Source organism: Dipodomys spectabilis, unplaced genomic scaffold (genome assembly GCF_019054845.1).
Source record: "Dipodomys spectabilis isolate Male_0828 unplaced genomic scaffold, ASM1905484v1 ptg000069l, whole genome shotgun sequence".
Taxonomy (NCBI): domain Eukaryota; kingdom Metazoa; phylum Chordata; class Mammalia; order Rodentia; family Heteromyidae; genus Dipodomys; species Dipodomys spectabilis.
The window spans coordinates 7,079,278-7,101,301 of record NW_024870746.1 but is presented as its reverse complement, the minus strand read 5'-3'; the positions used below and the strand labels follow the sequence as shown (position 1 = coordinate 7,101,301).

At 43.5% G+C, this 22,024-nt stretch overlaps 2 protein-coding genes across 2 annotated transcripts in view; both read right to left on the bottom strand.

The window, feature by feature from the left end:
* Window positions 1-6,148, bottom strand: part of Tpm3 (tropomyosin 3) — a 37,318-nt gene extending 31,170 nt beyond the window's left edge. Inside the window, exons 1-2 of the mRNA XM_042682359.1 lie at window positions 6,011-6,148; window positions 5,336-5,461 (exon numbers count right to left, since the gene is read on the bottom strand). Of these exons, the coding sequence (XP_042538293.1) occupies window positions 5,336-5,461; window positions 6,011-6,127 (243 nt within the window). The 5' untranslated portion in view covers window positions 6,128-6,148. The remainder of the gene's footprint in view (window positions 1-5,335; window positions 5,462-6,010) is intronic.
* An 8,836-nt stretch (window positions 6,149-14,984) lies between these two features.
* Window positions 14,985-21,808, bottom strand: CUNH1orf189 (chromosome unknown C1orf189 homolog). The gene is made up of 4 exons (XM_042681283.1): window positions 21,776-21,808; window positions 21,152-21,192; window positions 15,828-15,957; window positions 14,985-15,113 (listed from the first exon to the last, which is right to left on the bottom strand). The coding sequence occupies exons 1-4, from the start codon at window positions 21,806-21,808 to the stop codon at window positions 15,012-15,014; spliced, it is 306 nt and encodes a 101-aa protein (XP_042537217.1). The 3' UTR covers window positions 14,985-15,011.
* Between the last annotated feature and the right edge of the window lie 216 nt (window positions 21,809-22,024).

Here is a 22,024-nt window from a genome sequence, read left to right as displayed (position 1 = left end):
CTGGGCGCTGGTGGCTCACGCCTGTAATCCTAGCTACTCAGGAGGCTGAGATCTGAGGATCGCGGTTCAAAGCCAGCCCGGGCAGGAAAGACCGTGAGACTCCTATCTCCAATAAACCACCAGAAAACCGGACGTGGCGCTGTAGCTCAAGTGGTAGAGCGCTCGCCTTGAGCTGAAGAGCTAAGGGACAGCACTCAGGCCCAGAGTTCAAGCCCCACGACCGACAAAAAAAAAAAAAAGAAGCTCAGTAATGTGCACAGACCCTGAGTTCAAGCCCCAAGACCGGGAAAAAAAAAAGAGAGAGAAAGATAAAAAAAAAAGTGATATGACTCATGTCCTAATCATTGCATGCTTCTTTTCCCTTTTTCTTCCTGAAAATCTTCTACTAGCGGGCTTGAAGCTCTGAGTTCAGTCCCCAGGCCATGAGTTCAATCCCCAGTACCTAAATAAATAAGAAGACCTCAGAAGTAGTTGCACAAAAATGTAAATGCATAGTTAGTACTATTGACTATACACTTAAAAGATGGTTGAGCCAGGCACTGGTGGCTTGTGCCTGGAATCCTAGCTATTCAGGAGGCTGAGATATAAGGATCATGTTTAAAGCTAGCCTAGGCATGAAAGTCCATGAGACTCTTATCTCCAATTAACCAGCAAAAAAAACAGAACTGGAGATGTGGCTTGAGTGGAAAAAGCCAAGCAAGAACATAAGGCCCTGTATTCAAACCTTAGTACAAGCAGAAAGAAAAAGAAAAAGAAAGGTTGAAATGGTAAATTTATTTTATATGTTTGTATTTTGTTACAATAAAAAAATATTAGGGGCTGGGAAGGTGGCTCAGCGGTAGAGTGCATGCCTTGCAAGCATGAGGCCCTGGGTTCGATTCCTCAGCACCACATAAACAGAAAAAGCCGGAAGTGGCCCTGTGGCTCCAGCTGTAGAGCGCTAGCCTTGAGCTGAAGAGCTGAGGGACAGCGCCCAGACCCAGAGTTCAGGCCCCATGATCGGCAAAAAAAAAAAAAAAAAAAAAAAAAAAAAAAAAAAAAAATATATATATATATATATATATATATATATATATATATATATGACAAAACTCAGGGCAAAAACATTAACAATCAAACCAAGTTTGTACTGACTTTGCCATGTCCATCTTCCTTCTTTATTTAAGCACTCCAAGCCAATCGTTTGCATTCAGAAAGGCTTCTCAGATAACCAGAACTGTTTGTGTAAATACACCATTGTTGGCTCCCTTTTTCCTTTCTTCCTCTTATGGCTATATCTAGGTATTATGCTTTGTTCACTCGTATAAACTGAGTTTATATAAACTGAGTTAACTTATTGTATATTGGCCAGAGCACCTTCCTGCAAAGATGCATATATTATGCTGCAGGTGACTGTACTCTTGCTTTCTATTTTAAACTTTGTTCTCACTATTGGCCACTTTTTTCTTTTGGTCTGCTGTGGGACTTGAAGGCAGGGCCTGGGTACTGTCCCTTAGTATTTTCACTCAAGACTAGCACCCTACCTCTTTGAGCCACAGAGCCACTAGCACCCTACCTCTTTGAGCCACAGTGCCACTTCCAATTTTCTGGTAGTTAATTGGAGATAACAGCCTCATGGACTTTCTTACTCAGTCTGGCTTTGAACTGCAATCCTCAAATCTGAGCCTTCTAAGTGGCTAGGATTACAGGCATGAGCCACCAGTGCCTAGCCCCAGTTCTTTTTTTTTTTTTGCCGGTCCTGGGGCTTGAAATCTGGGTGTGGGTGCTATTGCTTGTTTTGCTCAAGGTAGCACTCTACTACTTGAGCCACAGCACCATTTTCAGCTTTTTTTTTTTTTTTAAATAAGTAGTTTATTAGATATAACAGTCTCATGGACTTTCCTGCCCTGACTGGCTTTGAACCACGATCCTCAGATTTCAGCCTCTGAGTAGCTAAGATAATAGGCATACACAACCAGCTCCAGGCTCCAGCTTCCAGTTCTTATACACACCTTGCTTGCTTGCTTTGTCTGTACAAGGAAGGAGATAAAATGCTTTCTGTAAAGGGCCAGAGAATATTTCTGGCTTTGCAGATCACAGGATCAATAACACAATTCTACCAAAGGGAGAAATTCACTAGACAGTAAGTAAGTGAATGAGCATGACTGTGTCAAATAAATCTTTATTTACCAAACTAGACTATGGGGGCTGGGAAGGTGGCTCAGTGGTAGAGCACTTGCCTTGCATGCATGAGGTCCTGGGTTCGATTCCCCAAACGCTGGAAGTGGTGCTGTGGCTCAAGTGGTAGAGCGTTAGCCTTGAGCTGAAGAGCTGAGAGACAGCGCCCAGGCCCAGAGTTCAGGCCCCACAACCAGACCCCCCCCAAAAAAAAAAAGAAAAAGAAAAGGAATTTATTGCATGGGTTATTACCCATTGAGGAAAGAAACCTTTTTTTCTGCTTCCATTTCATCTTGGCTTAACAGATTTTTGCATCTTGCTCACAAATAACCTTTCCTATTTCTTGTTCTTTCCTATTTCTTGATACTTAGTGACTTGGTAGAAAAATTAACAAAGGGAAGATGGGTTCAATAGTGTTTTTTTAAAAACCAATACTTTACTTATATGAATGCATTTCAATGGTTTCCTATATAAACATAAGGAAACTTCTTTCAACTAAACATGTTTAGTACACCATGTTTAGGTATATCCCTTTGCCTAAACACATTCTCTATCCAAGAGCATAACATGTGAGTGTGTTTGTCTAAAACATCTTTTGGGTTTGTTTTTTTTGTTTGTTTGTTTGTTCGTTTGTGGGTTGTAGGCCTGAACTCTGGGGCTGGGCACTGTCCCTCAGCTCTTCAGCTCAAGGTTAGCCCTCTACCACTTGAGCCACAGCGCACTTCCAGCTTTTTCTGCTTATGTGGTGCTGAAGAATCGAACCCAGGGCCTCATGCATGCAAGGCAAGCACTCTACCACTGAGCCACCTTTCCAGCCCTGTAAAACATCTTAAGGCAAGAATACTTCACCCCTCAATCTTCCTGATGATGTTAATATATTGTCTAGAGCCTCTGTTACTATCTCTCTTCCAAAATCACACATAAAACTATTTGTTTTCTCATGTCTGAGCACACCTCCTTAAACCTACATATTGTGTTTCAGAGAATTGTGAACCTAACCTCTCACAAAACTAACATTGTGCTCATCTGAGAAAACTTATTTCCTCCTGTTAGACTTGATAACTCTAGCAAACTATTAATTATTTGCTCAAAGCTATTGGGGTGACTTCTGGGATTATTGTTTTGCTTGTTTGTTTGTTTGGGTTTTTTTTTTTTTGCGAGTCCTAGGGCTGGAACTCAGGGATTGGGCACTGTCCCTGAGCTTCATTTGCTTAAGGCTAGCACTCTATCATGTGAGCCACAGTGCCACTTCCAGCTTTTTCTGTTTATATGGTACTGAGGAATTGAACCCAGGGCTTCATGCATGCTAGGCAAGCACTCTACCACTAGGCCGCATTCCAGCCCCAAGGGGGCTATTGTTTTGCTTAATTTCAGTTTTCTGGAAACAGAATAGTTTGCAATGACTAAATAACTGAAACTTTTGGAAGCCATGAGTGTACATAATGTGTGTACATTCAATTGTGTTTCTAATCTATGGCACCATGTATTCAATCCTTGATACTTCCTTGAGTCGTTGAAAATAGTGGAAAGTCTAAAGGAAGTGTAGAAAGATAATAATGGCAGAGACTGAATTCTTAGATTCCAAAAATATTTGTGATTCGTGAGCTCTGACCTTCCATATTTATTTTTTTGATTTTTAAATAATACAAGCCGATTTTCTCTCAATTCACGTCTCTAGGAAGTGACCGCATTTCCATCAATGCTGTGACATTCTGTTCTTTTGTTACTGTTAAGACTACTATGGGACAGGGGTACAGTTTCAGTGAGAAGGTTTAATTACAACATCCCTCCCCCAAGAAAAATAGTCCTATGCCAAAACAATTCTCCTATGCCAGGTGTGGTGGTACATGCCTATAATCCCAGTACTTGGGATATGGAGGCAGGAAGATTTTTCAAGAGTTCCAGGACAGCCTTGGCTACATAGTAAGGCCTGGTTTAAAAAAAATAATAATAATTTTTAAAAGGCTGAGTATGGGTCAAGTGCTAGAATGTATAGTGTAGCAAGCAAGCAGTTCAAGCTCCATGACTACCAAACAACATCACTTTTTTTCTATATAGTGTCTCATCTCATCTATCTTTTTTTTTTTTGGTGAGTCGTGGGTCTTGAACTCTGGGCCTGGATGCTGTCCCTCAGTTCTTCAGCTCAAGGCTAGTGCTCTACCACTATGAGCCATAGCACCACTTCCAGTTTTCTGGTGGTTAGTTGAAGATAAGAGTCTTCTGGACTTTCCTGCCTGGGCTGGCTTTGAACTATGATCCTCAGATCTTAGCCTCATGAGTAGCTGGGATTACAGGTGTGAGCCACCAGCTCCCGATTTTCATTTGTCTTTTCATTAAACTTCAAGGTGAAGATGAAGGAAATTACAGGATGTTATGAAGTGGAAAAAGCAATTTATTTCATTTTGAAATGTGAAAGATCAACCCTATAGAATCTAATTAGTCCAATGTATTTAATTTATCATAGAGTAAGGTCTGGTGGTGATATCTTTACTCCTAAGATTCCTTTTTAGTCCCTAATATATTCTACTCTAGGGACCTATCTGTTCTCATAAGAACTATATTTCTTATGGCTTCTCTGTAGTATAAGAGCAGACACTCACAATGGCCAAAATAAATATACCCATACAGGGCCAGGGTCAACGTGACCTCCATTTCCCATTGTGAAATACAAGCTGGCTTTGTTGGACAGTTGAGATATGAGATGTTCCCTATTAATACACATATCTACGTGCCAAACCCTGCACACAAAAGCTAAAGAATGTGGCATGGGGGAGGAGGTGAGATACATGATAGCCGTGTGGTCTTGGATTCCCCTCTCTTTATTCAGGTCCTAGAAAAGATCATTAATTCCCTATGCTGGGAAGTTAAGTAGGATAAGAATGAGATGCTACATTTTGTTTTCCAAAGCCGAGGATCAACCTGTGGCTTCATGTATGCCAAACAAAGTGCTCTACCACTGTGCTACCCCCAACAGGTCTTTGAGAAAGGCAATGTATGCCATTATGAAGCTATACTAGCACATCCTTATATATAGAAGTGCATTTTGATGTATAAGCCTATGTTCTATGAACCCACAAATGTGTGTTTGTATGTGTCAAAATGTGTTTGCAATGTACTCATACTTTAATATGAGATGTATACGTGTAGATTAAGCTCATCTTCCATCTCTAATACTTACATCAGCTGCCTTCTTTTCTGCTAGCTCTAGCTTCTCCTGGGCATCCTTCAAAGCTTCAGAGTACTTGTCCAGCTCATCCTCTGTCCCTTTGAGCTTCTTCTGCATGGCTGCTAGTTCATCTTCCAGCTATAAAGGCCCAGAGAGTCATACATAGAGATATATGTATATACATACAACCATGCAGAGTGGGATTCTAATAGACTCCTGAGCCCAGCCTCCAGGCTACCATTTCCAGAGACTTGCTTTCTGACTACTTTCAGCGCATTGCTCCAGAAGTTATACTGTGTTTGACCTGTGACCTTGTAATCTCTAGTCCTAATATGACCAAACTGTCTAAAGTTTGTATCCAAAACCCACTGATGGTAAATATTAAAGGATAAAGATGCCTATGGTGCTATTTAAAAGAGAGAGTGTATGATAAACTCTTACCTTTCCCTCTAGAAGTAGGAAGTTCTTCTAAAACCTGGTTCACTTCTATTAAATCCAGTAGACATGCTGTGGTGCAGAAGTGGACACTGACTTTCCCAAGGTTATATAGGCAGTCCTTGATCTAGTCCTTATTCTCTGCCTTCATTGAGTCTGGGGAGTCCCTCCCACCCAGAGAAGGAGCTGATACCAGAAATCACTTTTTTCATCTTTTAAAATCTCCTGAGAAATACCAATGCCAGTGCCTACCTGTTTGCTTCTTTCTTCTGCCTGCTTCTGCTCAGCTTCAGCTTGCTCTGCCCGATCAAGAGCATTCTCCTTATCCAACTTCAGCATCTGCATCTTTTTCTTGATTGCCTCCATCATGAGCAGTGGCTTGTTGGACTTACCTGTGAACACTGGAGAACTGGAGAGGAGGGCACAAAGGAGGGGCTGCTGCCCAAGTTCCCCAGGCTTGAGCCTTTATCTGTGCCCACTGCTCCACCTCTTATTCCTAATATGGACTTTCTAGCTCTCTCCATCCCATCCTTGTTCTCCTGAGGCAACACAGGGTGAGACACATTGATGGACTGACATCATCAGAAAGAAAAAAATGAGGAACAGCTGAGGCTGATTTTAGACAATGGAAAGTGGGGGATGGGGAGAGTCTCTCCCTGACCCTGAAACTTTCCACTCATTCTGGGAAGCTTATGGGTGTTTAAAAAGTGCTGAGACAGGGAAGTGGAGAATATTGAAATAGAGAAGGGGACTTTGGCAACTCTAGTTTTCATACAGAGGGTCCTAGTTGGCTCTTTAACTCTCTCCTCACACTTCCTGGACTTTGTTGGATGCTGATCAAACTCCATTGGGCAAATTTAATATTTTGATTTCTGCTATTCAGGGAGCTTGGGCAACAGTAAGGGGGAAGGTCAATCATGATCCTTAACAATTCCCCCAGATCCATAGATCAAATTGCCATGCTATTTTAGGAGTCTCTAATTGGCAGGGAGACATCGTTCCTCCCTGCAAGAGCCATGAGAGTAGAATGAGAGGGTAAGCCTGGTATCTAGAAGACTATCCCAGAGCTTCAAGTAGCTTAAGAAGAGAAACAGGGGAGGGTCAAAATAATCCAGAAAAGATCATAGCCTCTGTTTTAAAATAGCTGTAGCTATCTTAAAATAGAGCATTTGGACCCACACATATGAAGGTCTGCATTGCTCTCTACTCTTCTTTTTACCCTCTCCTGAAGGAAAAAAACTACCAACCCAGCCCCAAATCCACCATATCATGCTAATCATAAACATCATCACTGACTCTGTTCTCTACAGTTAATTGCCAGGCCATATTCTTTTTTCCACTTGAAGCCTTGTTATTGACAGGTGGCAATTGATCCCTGTATACTAGTGCCATATACCCAAGAATGTGCCAAGAGAGAAGTGGGCACTGTTCAAGGTGACCAGAGATATTAAGGAAGAATATAAATGGCTCTAGTTAGTCATAATATCAAAGATAGTGTTAATGTTAAACTTCAGCAATGTGTGAACGGAGACAACCATCAGGGCAGAGTTCAAAGCCACTTATGATAGCTTCCAGTCAGAACAATAGTGGTAAACTAGGCAGCTAGACCATTGGTTAACTCTTTTTTTTTTTTTTTTTAATCAGTTGTAGGACTTGAATTCTGGGCCTGGGTGCTGTCTCTGCGCTCTTCAGTTCAAGGCAAGCACTCTACCGCTTGAGCCACAGTGCCACTTCCGGTTTTCTAGTGGTTTATTGGAGATAAGAGTCTCACGGATGTTCCTGCCTGGGCTGGCTTTGAACCGTGATCCTCAGATCTCAGCCTCCTGAGTAGCTAGGATTATAGGCGTGAGCCACCGGCACCCAGCTGGTTAACTCCTGAAAGAAAATTGTGTTGGACTAATGGCTCATGCCTGTAATCCTAGCTACTCAGGAGGCTAAGATCTGAGGATTGTGATTCAAAGCCAGCCTGGGCAGGAAAGTCTGTGAGACTCTTATCTCCAATTAACCACCAGAAAACCAGAAGTGGAGCTGTAGCTCAAAGTAGTAGAGCAGAAAAGCTCAGGGACAGCACCTAGGCTCTGAGTTCAAGTCCCATGACTAGCCACTCAGGAGGTGGAGACATGGACAAGTCTGCAAGACTCCAATTCCAGTTAGCCAGCAAAATGCTGGATTGGAAGCATGGGTCAAATGCTAGAATGCCAGCTATGATCAGGAAAGCTGAGCGAGAGTATAAGCCTTGAGTTCAAACCTGGTACCATTTCTCTCTCTGGGTGTTTGTCTCTCTCTCTCATTATCTCTCTCTCTCTGACTCACTCTCTCTTTGCCTATGTCTCTCTGTCTCTGTCTCTGTCTCTGTTTCTGTCTGTCTGTCTGTCTGTCTCTCTCTCTCTCTCTCTCACACACACACACACACACACACACACAAGAACAAAGAATAAAAGAAAACAGAAGAACCAAATATCCTTACTTTGGAGACTAGCCATGGGCAAGGACTAGGAAACAAGATATGGTACAAGGGAAAGGGAACAGTGGATGATGGAGAGGCAGAGACAAGTGAAAGGGAAGAGAATACCAAGACAAGAAGATAAAGAGAAGCTGGGTACTCATGCCTGTAATCCTAGCTCAGAGGCTGAGATCTGAAGAGCACAGTTCAAAACCAGCCAATTAACCACCAGAAAATAAGTGGCATTGTAGCTCAAGTGGTAGAATGTTTGCCTTGAGTTGAAGAGCTGAGGGACAGTGCTGAGGCCCAGAGTTCACGACAATAAAAAAAAAAAGAGAAGAAATATATTCTTTCTAGTCTATGAAAGCAAGATTAGAAAATATTTCATCCCCAACTTCAAACTCTCTCCCATTTCCACACTAGCCCTCCAGGTTAAGATTGAAACTTATATAGGTTGCAGCTTCTGATTTATCATCAGAGTGCTGGAGAAAATAAAGTTTTAGTAAAAAAGACAGATAGGGCTGGGCACCAGTGGCTCACACCTGTAATCCTAGCTACTCAGGAGGCTGAGATCTAAGGATCGCTATTCAAAGTCAGCTGGGGCACGAAAGGCCGTGAGACTCTTATCTCCAATAAACCACTAGAAAACCAAAGTGGCGCTGTGGCTCAAGCGGTAGAGTGCTCGCCTTGAGCTGAAGAGCACAGGGACAGCGCCCAAGCCCAGAGTTCAAGCCCCATGACCAGAAAAAAAAAAAAAAAAAGGACAGATAGGAGCCCCAAAGCGCCAGAGGATGAATCACCCACAGCTGTAGGAATATGTTTGACATTTAGTTGGTTCTTAATTAAACAACCCAATATCAAACATATCACACAGAAGCAGGCAGGCAAGCTTTGGTGGTTATTTGTCTCCCTTCTCACTGCAAAGAAAGGTCAGGATAGAGAAGACTCATCAAGGCCCAATCATGCATAGCTAAAGAGCAGTTTTCTTGAAGGACACTGACTTCTGCTCTTTCCTAAGCAGCCAGCTCTTGTTTGACTTTCATGCCATTCCTGCCATAATTTCTCTCACACCAGTGCCTGGACTCCGCTGGGTCACGCTGTCCTAAAGTATAAAGATTACCAGGCAGGGGCTTCACATCCGGCACCTATCATTCCCCAGAGCTCCCACACAAAACTTTTCCCCCTTCTGTCACGACCTCAGCACCCAGAAGATTAGCATTGTTGGCAGGTCCTCATCAGCTTTACCACCTGCTCTCTTCCAGCTGCCCTGAGGCTTTCTGGGTGATGCTGGTAGAGACTTGTGTATCCTGCTGTACTTTTCTAACAGGACTTATAACCTTGCCAGATTCCCCTGCCGCCTCCAAGATTGCTGAGTCCTCTCCATGGACTCCACCCTTGACACACTCTTTCACGCTACAGATAAAAATACTGGGCTGCTTCATTCCACCATCTTGTTCCTGCTCACCTTCTCCTCATGTCCTCCAGGCCTCCTCCTCAAGGTCACCCTTGGCTGTCCAGTAAAAAGTAGTAAGCTGTCTCAATGGCAAGCTGTATCCTGGGGTCCAGAAGACTTATGGCTTCTGTTGCCTGGCAAAATTGAAACTAAGACTTTAGACTGAGAATTAGAGAGGGAAACCTCTCTGGAAGCAATTTGCAGTCTTTAGGACTCTCCTCTTCAGTCTTTAGGACGCTCCTCTTTGTATTCACAAGTGAAAGAGACAATGCCATTCTACTCTCAGACTAGTTCTCCAAAGGTCTTCCCTCACAGAGATCCAGCCTGGTTTCCTTCTTTTCTTTTGGGGAGAATCAGGTCTGTTGGATATCATGTGGTAGGCAGATGCTTCATTCTGCTGTGACAGAAAGTAGTCCAAGTTATAGCTGCACTGGGGACTAAGGGTTTGGATGGAAGTGCGGGGGTGGAAGGACTCTGCATCAGGCTCCAGGCATGTTCCATATGTCCTTGTTCCCATTAATTCTGACATCCCACCCCCCAAACACAAATTCCACGGTGACCTTGAATCCAGATCAATGGCTTGTCACAAGCTCCAGTCAATTCCTATTACATGGCTCTTGCCTTCCAGGGGAAAACTAACAAATGGGCATTCAGGCCTCAAGGTAGGTACTTGTGGTATTGTCTTCTGTTTGCTCATTTCTGACTCCCAGTGTGTGTGTGTGTGTGTGTGTGTGTGTGTGTGTGTGTGTGTGTGTGTGTGTGTGTGTAATATTTACTTTCTCATAATTTCTTCTTTTCCTTAACACTCACTTCTCCCCCAACCCTCTGCAAATACTAGCTCCCTTCTCTTAGAACATGCCCACATTGAGGCTGGGAAGGTGGTTCAGTGGTAGAGCGCTTGCCTTGCATGCCTGAGGCCCTGGGTTCGATTCCTCAGCACCACATAAGCAAAAAAAGAAAAAAGCCGGAGGTGGCGCTGTGGCTCAAGTGGTAGAGCGCTAGCCTTGAGCTGAAGAGCTAAGGGACAGCGCCCAGGCCCAGAATTCAGGCCCCACAACCGGACCCCCCCCAAAAAAAAAAAAAAAAACATGCCCACATTGAAGAATCAGAGGTTAGAAGAAGAAAGGCTGGAAAGGGGCTAGCAAGAATTCAAAGGAGAGGCTGGGAAGGTGGCTCAGTGGTAGAGTGCTTGCCTGGCATGCATGAGGCCCTGGGTTTAATTCCTCTGCACCACATAAGCAGAAAAAGCCAGAAGTGGCGCTATGGCTCAAGTGGTAGAGTGTTAGCCTTGAGCTGAAGAACTGAGGGACAGCAACCAGAGTCTGGGCCCCACGACCAACCAAAAATAAATAAATAAGAAATTCAAAGGACTTTAGTGTTTGAGGCGCTAGGGGAACAGAGACATAATGGGAATATTGGTGTGGCAAGACACAACTCTCTTACAAAGAGACTTTGGACGCATAACTAGGCAGAAACATCACAATGGCCTCTGATGGCTTCTTGTGTGCTATCCCAAATAGGACAAACTCTGCTTAGTCACGAGATCTAGGTAAGGCATCAGGAACAGAGGCAAGAGGGGCTGGATGGGTACAATGGAGTGATGTGATGAAAGCAGACAGAATAGGCAGAGAGGATCAGGAATGCTGGTCTCTGGAGGGGGCCAACCTGTCAATATTAGAGCTAGTCTGGCACTGACAAGCCCTGCGGTAAGAGGCCAATGTCAAGGATCAAGGCAGAAGGGATGGGCATTCTGTGAGCCCAAACGAACAGAAGCAAGATGAGAAATGGAAGTGTTTAGTGAGAGATGTGGTAGAGCGTAGGGGGCATGCAGGTAATGGAGTGGGAAAAAAATGGGAAAAACGATCCTAGGGGCAGAAACATCCTTATGGGGACCACTTATTAGACATTATGTGTAACTCTCTGCTAAGCATTTCATTATTTTTTGGTAGTACTTGTGTCTGAACTCAGGACCTTACTCTTGCTAAGTTGCTTTATATAATTACCATAGCAACTCAATAAATTAGGTATTGTCTCCATTTTATACATAAAGAACGGTAATCCAGAAATTTAAAATAATTTGCACAAAGCCACACAGCCAACAAATGAGGATTGAAGCCCACATTTATCCAGTTTTGATGCCTATTCTCCTAACTCCAGGTATCTGTAAATGAGCAGCAGAAGACAGCCTACGAGACAGATAAGAGGGTAGATGAAAGAAGTAAAGGTAAGATGGGAAATAGAACAGGAGAAATCTCAGATTTGTGGCCAAATCTAGGCCACATGTTTGTGGTTTTGTTTCCTATAGAACTCACATGAAGCCTGGTGCTGGTGGCTCATGCCTGTAATCCTAGCTACTCAGAAGGCTGAGATTTGAGGTTCACTGTTCAAAGCCAGCTTGGGCAGGAAAGTCTGAGACCTTTTTTTTTTTTTTTTGGTCCGGTCGTGGGGCCTGAACTCTGGGCCTGGGCACTGTCCCTCAGCTTTTCAGCTCAAGGTTAGCGCTCTACCACTTGAGCCACAGTGACACTTCTGGCTTTTTTCTTTTTTTGCTTATGTGGTGCTGAGGAATTGAACCCAGGGCCTCATGCATGCAAGGCTAGTGCTCTACCACTGAGCCACCTTCCCAGCCCAAGTCTAAGACTCTTATTTCCAATTAACCACCAGAAATCCAGAAGTGTCACTGTGGCTTAAGTGGTAGAACACTAGTCTTGAGCTGAAAAGCTGAGGGACAGTGCCCAGGCCCAGAGTTCAAGCCCTGAGCCCCATGACCGACAAAACAAAAAACAAAAATAAATAAAAACAAAAAGACCCACATATCTTTTTATTTCTTATTTTATTTATTTTTTGTTGTTGTTGATCCTGAGACTTGAATTCTGGGCCTGGGTGCTATCCCTGAGCTCTCCTATTGCTTACAGCTAGCACTCTACCACTTGAGCCATGGTACCACTTCAGGCTTTTACTGTGGTTTAATTGGAGATGAGTCTCAGATACTTTCCTCCCCAGGCTTGCTTCAAACCACGATCCTTGGATCTCAGCCTCCTGAGTAGCAAGAATTATAGGCCTGAGCCAACAGTGCATGGCGATACCTGTCATTTCTATTCAAGGCCTGCCTCCCCCACCAGCCTGTGAGATCCATGTCTTCTTTGGCTAAAGACTCACAAGTAGTTACTAATGATGAAGACTTAAGAAGTAGAGGTGATAGGATTTGGTGGATACATGGATGGATGAGGGCCAAAGAAGGGCTGAGCATAGGACAAAAAAATGACATTTGAATTCAGGGTTTGTGGGGGACAGTTCACAAGATGGGACCTGGGTCACAGAGAAATTGTGTGAAGTGGAAAATGAAGATATACCTATATTGTGTGCCAAGCACTGGGCTTATTTTTCTCTCTCCATTGACATTATTTTATTTAGCCCTGAAAATGATCCTAGGAGATAGATTTAATTATTTTCAGAAGAGAAACTGAGGCTTAGATAAATCACTTACACATGATACAAGATCAAAAGATACAAAGCCAGAATGTGAACCCAAACCTGCCTCCAAAACCTATATTCTTGGGCCTGGGAAGGTGGCTCAGTGGTAGAGTGCTTGCCTTGCTGGCATGAGGCCCTGGGTTTGATTCCTTAGCACCACATAAGCAGAAAAAGCCAGAAGTGACACTATGGCTCAAGTGGTAGAGCACTAGCCTTGAGCAGAAGAGCTCAGAGATAGCACCCAGGCCCAGAGTTCAAGAACTATGACCCACCAAATGAAAACCCCAAACAAAACAAAACAAAACACCTATATTCTTCTCTTTATACCATTACCTCTCTGTGCTCTGCTCAGTGGGGTAGGTAGGGACAAGAAGGCCTAACATCTAAGACATGAGAAATGGAGACAGACTTGAGAGAGAAGAGGGAGCAAAGAGTATGAGTTTTGCAGTGGAGATATAGACACATGAAATTGAAAGGAAGAAAAAAATATTTGGCAACAATGAGTGACCAGTGAAGATGACCACAGTGAGGTAAATATTAAGTCAAAAGAATATATAATGGTGATCACATGAGACAGCAGTACTGTGTTTTCCCTCCAAGTACTATGTTCAGGGTGATATGGTGGGATGGTAGCCTGGTGGTACTCCAGCTTTGGCATTTGGAGTTAAATAATTGTTCTGGTGTAATGGTGAAAGAACAGTGGTTTGGGGAGAACAGTGGAAGTGGTCACATTAAGATAAATTATAAACTGATTTGTTGAATCGATATCCCTTTGTACAACTAAAAATAATAAAAACAAATTAATATTTGAAGTTAAGATGTGTTCTTACAGCTGGAACTGGCTTCAAAATGCTGTGTGTCTCTCTGGTTTCAGATACCATAAGGTGAATCATTACAAACAGATTCTCTGCAGCCTGTAGGTACCAAGAGTCAATCAGTACTTTTCAATACTTCAAATGCCTTTAAATGGATGTGCTCTTTCCACACACTACTCCCAAATTCCACTAATTATTATTTTTTTCTTTTTTTTGTCACGGGGCTTGAACTCTGGGCCTGGGTGCTGTCCCTCAGCTCTTCAGCTCAAGGCTAGTGCTTACCACTTGAGCCATGGTGCCACTTCCAGTTTTCTGGTGGCTTTATTGGAGATCAGAGTCTCGCAGACTTTCCTGCCTGGGCTGGCTTTGAACCACAATCCTCAGATCTCAGCCTCCTGAGTAGCTAGGATTATAGGCATGAGCCACCAGCACCTGGCTTAATTATTTTCTTAATACTTGCTACAGGACCTGCTTGATGCATTGAGGTATTTGAGATTAGAATCTTCTCATTTTTGCAGAAGTGAGAATTCAGGCCCAGAGAAAAGAGGATTCTTCAAGAGTTCACAATAACTGAACTATGGCTCAAAGCCTCAAATACAGGCTACTGGACAGGAAAGCATCATAGTGCTTTATTCATAGATAAACAGCCACTTTCAGAGCTATTTTTCCAATTACAGACAAAAGAGCAATGAGATGTGAGAGGTGCTGCAAAAAATCCAGGAAGTTAAGATTATGGTAATTAGGAACAAATCAAGATTTAGTGCTGAGAAAGGGAGCCACATGGTCTAAGTTTGAACCCTTTAAGAACTTGCTTTATTTGTTAAATCAGCATGTTCAACTTGCATTTCCAACCCCACCCCACATCAACGCTGCATATCCCATACTGACCACAAGGAGTCACTATTGTTTCTACCAGGTTTTCATAGATGGTTTTTTTCCAAATATCAGATGAAAATGGAAGCACTGTCTTAAATTCTAGGTCCAAGTTTTTTGCGAAGTTCAAGGCAGCAGAGGTTCAAAGGATAAGTTAGGCATGATGAGAGTGGAACAACAGTGATTTAGAAGCCATCAGAGTCTCTCCACGTAAAAAGCTTTGCCCATCTGATTTAGTTCCCGCTGGTACTGATGATGCTCTTTTTCAAACAGTTGGTGCAGGGCAGCTTGACGGACCTGGGGAAGAAGGAAGAAAAATATATTGGCCTCTGCTTAACACTTTTTTTTTTTTATCATTCTTTGTTCTGGTTGCTTTACAATCCATTGTATACTCTTGATTTAACTGTGTCATAAAGCTAAGGGGTAGCAGAGAGACTAAATTAGTGTTAATACAAGAACTAAAGAGGTAAAGCCAGAATGTGAACCTATACCTGACTCAAAGCCTACCCTCTTTATACAATTACCTCTCTGTGCTCTTCTCGTGGTGGGATGGGTAGGGACAAAAGAAGCCTTGATTGCTAGAATGTGAAAAATAGGGGATTCAGTAATATATTGAAGAATGGAGGCAGATTTGAGGGAAGGAGGAAGCTGATTTAATTTCTTCTCCATGGGTGCAACCCCATGTTCATCAAATATTGGCTAAGAAAATACCATGGACTAGGAAATCTACTAGATACATGGGTTACAAAGATAGTGACATGACTCTAATTGAAAGCCCAGAGAGAGACAGATGTACTAAGAAGCTGTTTAGAATCTCACTAAGATGAAAGGAACACAGAGTCTAATGCCCTTTGGAACTTGAAAATATGTCACCTGCAAATTGGATGCTTTGGTGTTTGCAGTTGAAGTATTGTCCGGTGTAATGATAAAGAACTTCAGAGGCAAATGAGATGGGGGAGTCATGACAGACTAAGAGAGTGAAATTCCAGTTGGTGCCCTCCTAGAACTTACCAGCAGTAGCTGTTTGTTGGCTAGTACTAATTCCTGTGCCATGGCATTCTTCATCCTCAGGGTGGCATAAAAGTTTCTCCTTTGATTCAATGTCATTTGCCACAAACAGTTTGTATGTAAAATTTTCCACCTGCCACAGTATAGAGGTGGGGAGTGGTTAATGAGAGGAATGGAGAAAAAAAAATCAGTGAAGTTGTTTCATTACCAGAACTCCTGCCACTGTCAAAAGATTGCAAATTCTCTTTAATTTTTAAAAATTTTTTTGGCCAGGCCTAGGGCTTGAACTCAGGGCCTGAGTTCTTTCACTCAACACCACTTGAGCTACAGTGCCACTTTGGCTTTTTCTGTGTGTGTAGTCCTGAGGAATCTACCCCAGGGATTCATGTATGCTAGGCACATACCACTAGGCCACATACCCAGTCCAATTTTTTTTTTTTGGTTGGACATGGGGCTTGAACTCTGGGCTTGGGGGCTGTTCCTGCACTCTTCAGCTCAAGGCCAAGCACTCTACCGCTTGAGCCACAGCATCACTTCTGGTTTTGTAGTGGTTTATTGGAGATAAGTGTCTCATGGACTTTCCTACCAGGCTGGCTTTGAACCATGATCCTTAGATCTCAGCCTCCTGAGTAGCTAGGAATACAGGCCTGAGCCACCGGTGTCCGGCTAAATTTTTTTTTTTTTTTTTTTTTTTTAAAGCCAGGTGCTGTTGGCTCACGCCTATAATCCTAGCTACTCAGAAGGCTGAGATCTGAGGATAGTGGTTTGAAGCCAGATTGGGCAGGAAAGTCTGGAGTTTCACAGATTTTCCTGCCCCAGCTGATTTGAACCCTGATCCTCAGATCTTTGCCTCTTGAGTAGCTAGGATTACAGATATGAGAAACTAGCACTGAGCATAGCCCTTTTAAGGATAACTAAAATGGATATAAAATCTATTATGTAAGCTGGGTGCCAGTGGCTCACACCTGTAATCCTAGCTACTCAGGAGGCTGAGATCTGATGATCTTGGTTCGAAGCCAGCCTGAGCAAGAAAGTCAATAAGACTCTCCTATCCAATTAACCACCAAAAAGCTGGACATGGGCGTGTGTCTCAAGTGGTAGAGCAAAAAAGCTCAGGGAAGCATACAGGCCCTGAGTTCAAGTCACATAACCTGCATGAGAAAAAAAATCTAGTATTTAAAAATTGTGCCAATTACTGGCATTGATGAAAACAAACTAAGCAATTCAAGAGCACTGATAAGAGGGAGGGAATGAAAGGGAAAGAAGGAGCAGCTAACACTAAGCAAAAGGAAAGAAATGTACATACTGCCTGATGTGGAAGAAATAATTGTATTGTCAAAGCTCATAGAATTCACAAACTATATAGACCACGATAATGACAACTTGCCTCATGAAGGTTAGAATGTGTTTGTGACTTTAAGTATCACTATCTCACAAAACTGTGAAATTTGCAAAATTTATGTAATCAATCACAATAAAAATTATAAAATAAATAAAAATTCTGCCATTTAAAGCCAGGTGCTGGTGGCTCACATCTGTAATTCTAGCTACTCAGGAGGCTGAAATCTGAGGATCACGGTTCAAAGCCAGCCCAGGCAGGAAAGTCTGTGAGACTTATCTCCAATTAACCACCAGAAAATGGGAAGTGCTACTGTGGATCAAGTGGAAGAATGCTGGCCTTGAGCTGAAGAGCTTAGGGACAGCATCCAGGCCCAGAGTTTAAGGCCCACCACTGATCAAAAAAAAAAAAAAAAAAAAAAAAAAAATTGTGCCATTTAATCATTTCCTACATGCTAGATACCAATTTTTATATACTTCAGATAAGCAAACTAAAAATTGTGAGTTACCTGTGGTCTAAGACCATTGTCTCTAACCTTTTCTTTGAACAAATTTTTCAACAAAAGCTTTACCCCTAGTCTTGCTCAATAAAATAAGCAGTTTCTTATTCCATCGGCTTTATTATTCTTAGTTTTTTTTAAGCTCAGACTTGTGGGTAAAATTCAGCAATAGATTGTCTAGCATGCAAGAAGATAGTTTTTTTTTTTTTGGGGGGGGGGTTCGGTCATAGGGCCTGAACTCTGGGCTTGGGCGCTGTCCCTCAGCTCTTCAGCTCAAGGCTAGTGCTCTACCATTCGAGCCACAGCGCCACTTCTGGCTTTTTTCTTTTTGCTTATGTGATGCTGAGGAATCGAACCCAGGGCCTCATGCATGCAAGGGAAGCACTCTACCACTGAGCCACCTTCCCAGCCCCAGGAAGACAGGTTTTAATACCCAATACCATATAAATAAAGCTCATCAGTTGAAAAATAGCAGTTTGGGTTTTTTTGTTTGTTTGTTTTAACTCAGGGCCTGGACACTGTCCCAGAGCTGCTGCTTTTCTTCTTCTTCTTCTTCCTTCTTTCTGGCTTCATGCATACTAGGCAAGCTCTCTCCCACTAAGCTACATCCCCAGCCCCAGTTTGGGGCTTGAACTCAGCGCCTGGGCACTGTCCCTGAGCTTCTTTTGCTCAAGGCTAGCACTCTACCACTTGAGCCACAGTGACACATCTGGCTTTCTCTGTTCATGTGGTGCTGAGGAATCAAACCCAGGGCTTCATGCTTGCTAGGAAAGCACTCTACCACTGAGCCACATTCCCAGCCCCCCCCTTTTTTTTAAAGTCTTATTTAACAAATACTACCTTCCACACAATTCAAACTTGACTAGGCAAGAAATACCTGAACTTTCCTCTTAAAAAAGTAATTATAGGGCTGGGAAGGTGGCTCAGTGATAGAGCGCTTGCCTTGCATGCCTGAGGCCCTGAGTTCGATTCCTCATCATCACATAAGCAAAAAGAAAAAAAAAGCCGGAAGTGTTGCTGTGGCTCAAGTGGTAGAGCGCTAGCCTTGAGCTGAAGAGCTGAGGGACAGTGCCCAGGCCCAGAGTTCAGGCCCACGACCGGACTACCCCCCCCCAAAAAAAAAGTAATTATATTCAATGTACATAATGTAAAAAATTGAACTGTGTAACTTAAGGATATGGATGGGAAATGGGAGAATGATAAAAGGGATGACATTGATCAAGATTATGGAATTGAAACCTCTTTGTTCAGCTATTTAATATTTTTTTTTTTTGGTTGGTTGTGGGGCTTGAACTCTGGGCCTGGGCGCTGTCCCTCAGCTCTTCAGCTCAAGGCGAGCGCTCTACCATTTGAGCTACAGCACCACTTCCGGTTTTCTGGTGGTTTATTGGAGATAGGAGTCTCACGGTCTTTCCTGCCAGGGCTGGCTTTGAACTGCGATCCTTAGATCTCAGCCTCCTGAGTAGCTAGGATTACAGGCGTGAGCCACCAGCGCCCGGCTTTTAATATTTTTTTTTAAGGTCAAAAGAGAAAACCAAGCAACAGGAGTTGGGAAGGTGGCTCAATGGTAGAATACTAGCCTTGCATGCATGAGAGCCTGAATTGGATTCCTCAGCACCACATAAGCAGAAAAAGCCGGAAGTGGTGTTGTGGCTTGAGTGGTAGAACACTAGCCTTGTGCTGAAGAGCTGAGGGACAGCGCCCAGGCCCAGAGTTCATGTCCCATGACCAACAACAAAAAAGAAAAAAAGAAAAAAAAAAAAAAGAAGAAAGAAAAGAAAGAAAGAAAGAAAGAAAAAAAAAAAGAAATCCAAGCAACAAAAATCTGTACCTTCTGCTAGTGGATCATACCTTTTTTTTTTTTTTGTTGGTCATGGGGCTTGAACTCTGTGCCTGGGTGCTGTCCCTCTGCTCTTCAACTCAAGGCCAGCGCTCTACCACTTGAGCCACAGCACCACTTCCAGTTTTCTGGTGGTTTATTGGAGATAGGAGTCTCAAGGTCTTTCCTGCCTGGGCTGGCTTTGAACCTCCATCTTCAGACCTCAGCCTCCTGAGTAGCTAGGATACAGGTGTGAGCCACCAGCGCCCGGCTCTGGGTCATACCTTTAATCCTAGGTATTCAAGAGGCTGAAACATGAGGATCATGGCTAAAAGCCAGCCCAGGAGAAAAGTCAAAGATATATTCTATCTCCAGTTAAACAGCAAAAAAAGCTAATCTGAAGGTTGTGGCTTAAGGAGTAAGGTAAAGTAAGCCAAGTGAGAGTAAGCCCTGAGTTCAAGTTCCAGTACCAGGCACACACACATACCACCACTATTACCAAAAAATACCCAACATTGTCCCTTATCTCCAGAGAATGGGAAACAGGGGCAGTAAAAACCATACTAGGTGGGCACCAATGGCTTATACCTGTATCCTACTCAGAGGCTGGGATTGGAGCATCATGGTTTGAAGCCAGCCTGGGCAGCAAATCTGTGACTCTGATATCCAGTTAACCCCGAGAAAACCAGAAGTGGAGCTGTGGCTCAAAGTGATAGAGCACTAGCCTTGAGTGAAAAAAACAGTGCCCAGGGCCTGAGTTTGAGCACCCATGACTGACCCCCCCCCAAAAAAAAAACCCCAAAACCAGCCTGGGAAGGTGGCTTAGTGGTAGAGTGCTTGCTTTGCAGGCATGAGGCTTTGAGTTGGATTCCTCACTACCACATAAGCAGAAAAAGCCAGAAGTGGTGCTGCGGCTCAAATGGTAGAATGCTAGCCTTGAGCTGAAGAACTTGGCGCCCAGGCCGAGTTCAGGACCCAAGATTGAGAAAAACAAGCGTACAAACAAACCCCAAAACCAAAAAAACCCAAAATTAACAGCAACAACAAAACCCATAAACATTCTCTATATAGTGTAACCTACTAGCAGGGTGGTAGCTGCTTGCTTTTATTTTGGTCAGTAGTGGGGCTTGAGAGGTGTCCCTGCGTTTTTCAGCTCACTGAGAGCGTTATACTGCTTGAGCCACAGCACCACTTCTGGTTTTCTAGTGGTTTATTGGAGATGAGTCTCACAGACTTTCCTGCCTGGGCTGGCTTTGAACTGTGATCCTCACATCTCAGCCTCCTGAGTAGGTAGGATTACAGGTGTGCCCAACTTATCTGCTTGCTTTGATATCTCTGCCTCCTCTTCCCATATTTTTTCTTGTAGAGCTTCCCAAAAGATGCAGAAGGGGGTTGGGAAGGTGGCTCAGTGGTAGAGCGCTTGCCTTGCATGCATGAGGCCCTGGGTTTGATTCCTCAGCATCACATAAGCAAAAAGAAAAAAAGCCGGAAGTGGTGCTGTGGCTCAAATGGTAGAGCGCTGGCCTTGAGCTGAAGAGCTGAGTTCAGGCCCACGACCAGGCCCCCTCCTCCCCCCCCCAAAAAAAAAAGATGCAGAAGAGCTGAGAGATGCTCAGGGAAATGATAGGTCAAATTGAAGGGTAAAGGGAAGAAATAGAAGCAGAGATTACCTTTCAACCATCTTCTCAAGTCTCATAGCCCTTTGAAGCCTCTGCAAGAAAAAACTTTTGTCAATCTGCCTTAATATCCAGCACTTGTCTCCATTAGTACTCTTCTAGCAGAGACTCATAGATCTTTTTGAAAGAGTAGTCACCTTCCTAGTTGAGATGGGAAGTAAGCTCTACTATTTTCAGGATGGCTCAAGGAAAACTTGCAGGAGTTAGAACACACTTAAAAACCTACTATGTGAGCCGGGCGCTGGTGGCTCACGCCTGTAATCCTAGCTACTCAGGAGGCTGAGATCTGAGGATCGCGGTTCAAAGCCAGCCCGGGCAGGAGAGACCGTGAGACTCCTATCTCCAATAAACCACCAGAAAACCGGAAGTGGCGCTGTAGCTCAAGTGGTAGAGTGCTCGCCTTGAGCTGAAGAGCTGAGGGACAGCGCCCAGGCCCAGAGTTCAAGCCCCACGACCAACAAAAACAAAAAAAAAAAAACCTACTATGTGCTAGACATAGTCTCTTACTCCTGTTGCTACCCTAGTTTTACATCAAGGGCCTTTTCTAGTAAATGGTTGTGATCTGGAAACATCAAAGGAAATGCCTTCAACCCATTCCCTCCCTTCAACTTTGCATACCTCTTCTAGTTTTGCCATCTTTTCCACAGACATGTCTATAGACATGCTTGCAAGTCTGAGGACACTGGGCAAGCCCTCTGTTTAGTTTAGTCTCTAAGGTTTCAGTAGTCATAGCAACATTTAGGCCTCTAACAATGACCCTGGACCTAGGAGTTGATTGGTCACCTGGCCAGTTGCCCTGGATACCTGAAGGGAATTCTGGCTCCCCAGCCTTCTATTAGTGTCACAGGCAAATCTATAAGCAAGGAG

What these genes read in the sequence shown, in the direction of transcription:
- CUNH1orf189 (XM_042681283.1), bottom strand. Translation starts at nt 21,808, where the DNA reads ATGTCTGTGGAAAAGATGGCAAAACTAGAAGAG. An exon ending in AGATGGCAAAACTAGAAGAG is followed by an intron (nt 21,193 to 21,775) that starts GTATGCAAAGTT and finishes TTTTTCTTGCAG; the next exon opens with AGGCTTCAAAGGGCTATGAG. An exon ending in CCAACAAACAGCTACTGCTG is followed by an intron (nt 15,114 to 15,827) that starts GTAAGTTCTAGG and finishes CTTCTTCCCCAG; the next exon opens with GTCCGTCAAGCTGCCCTGCA.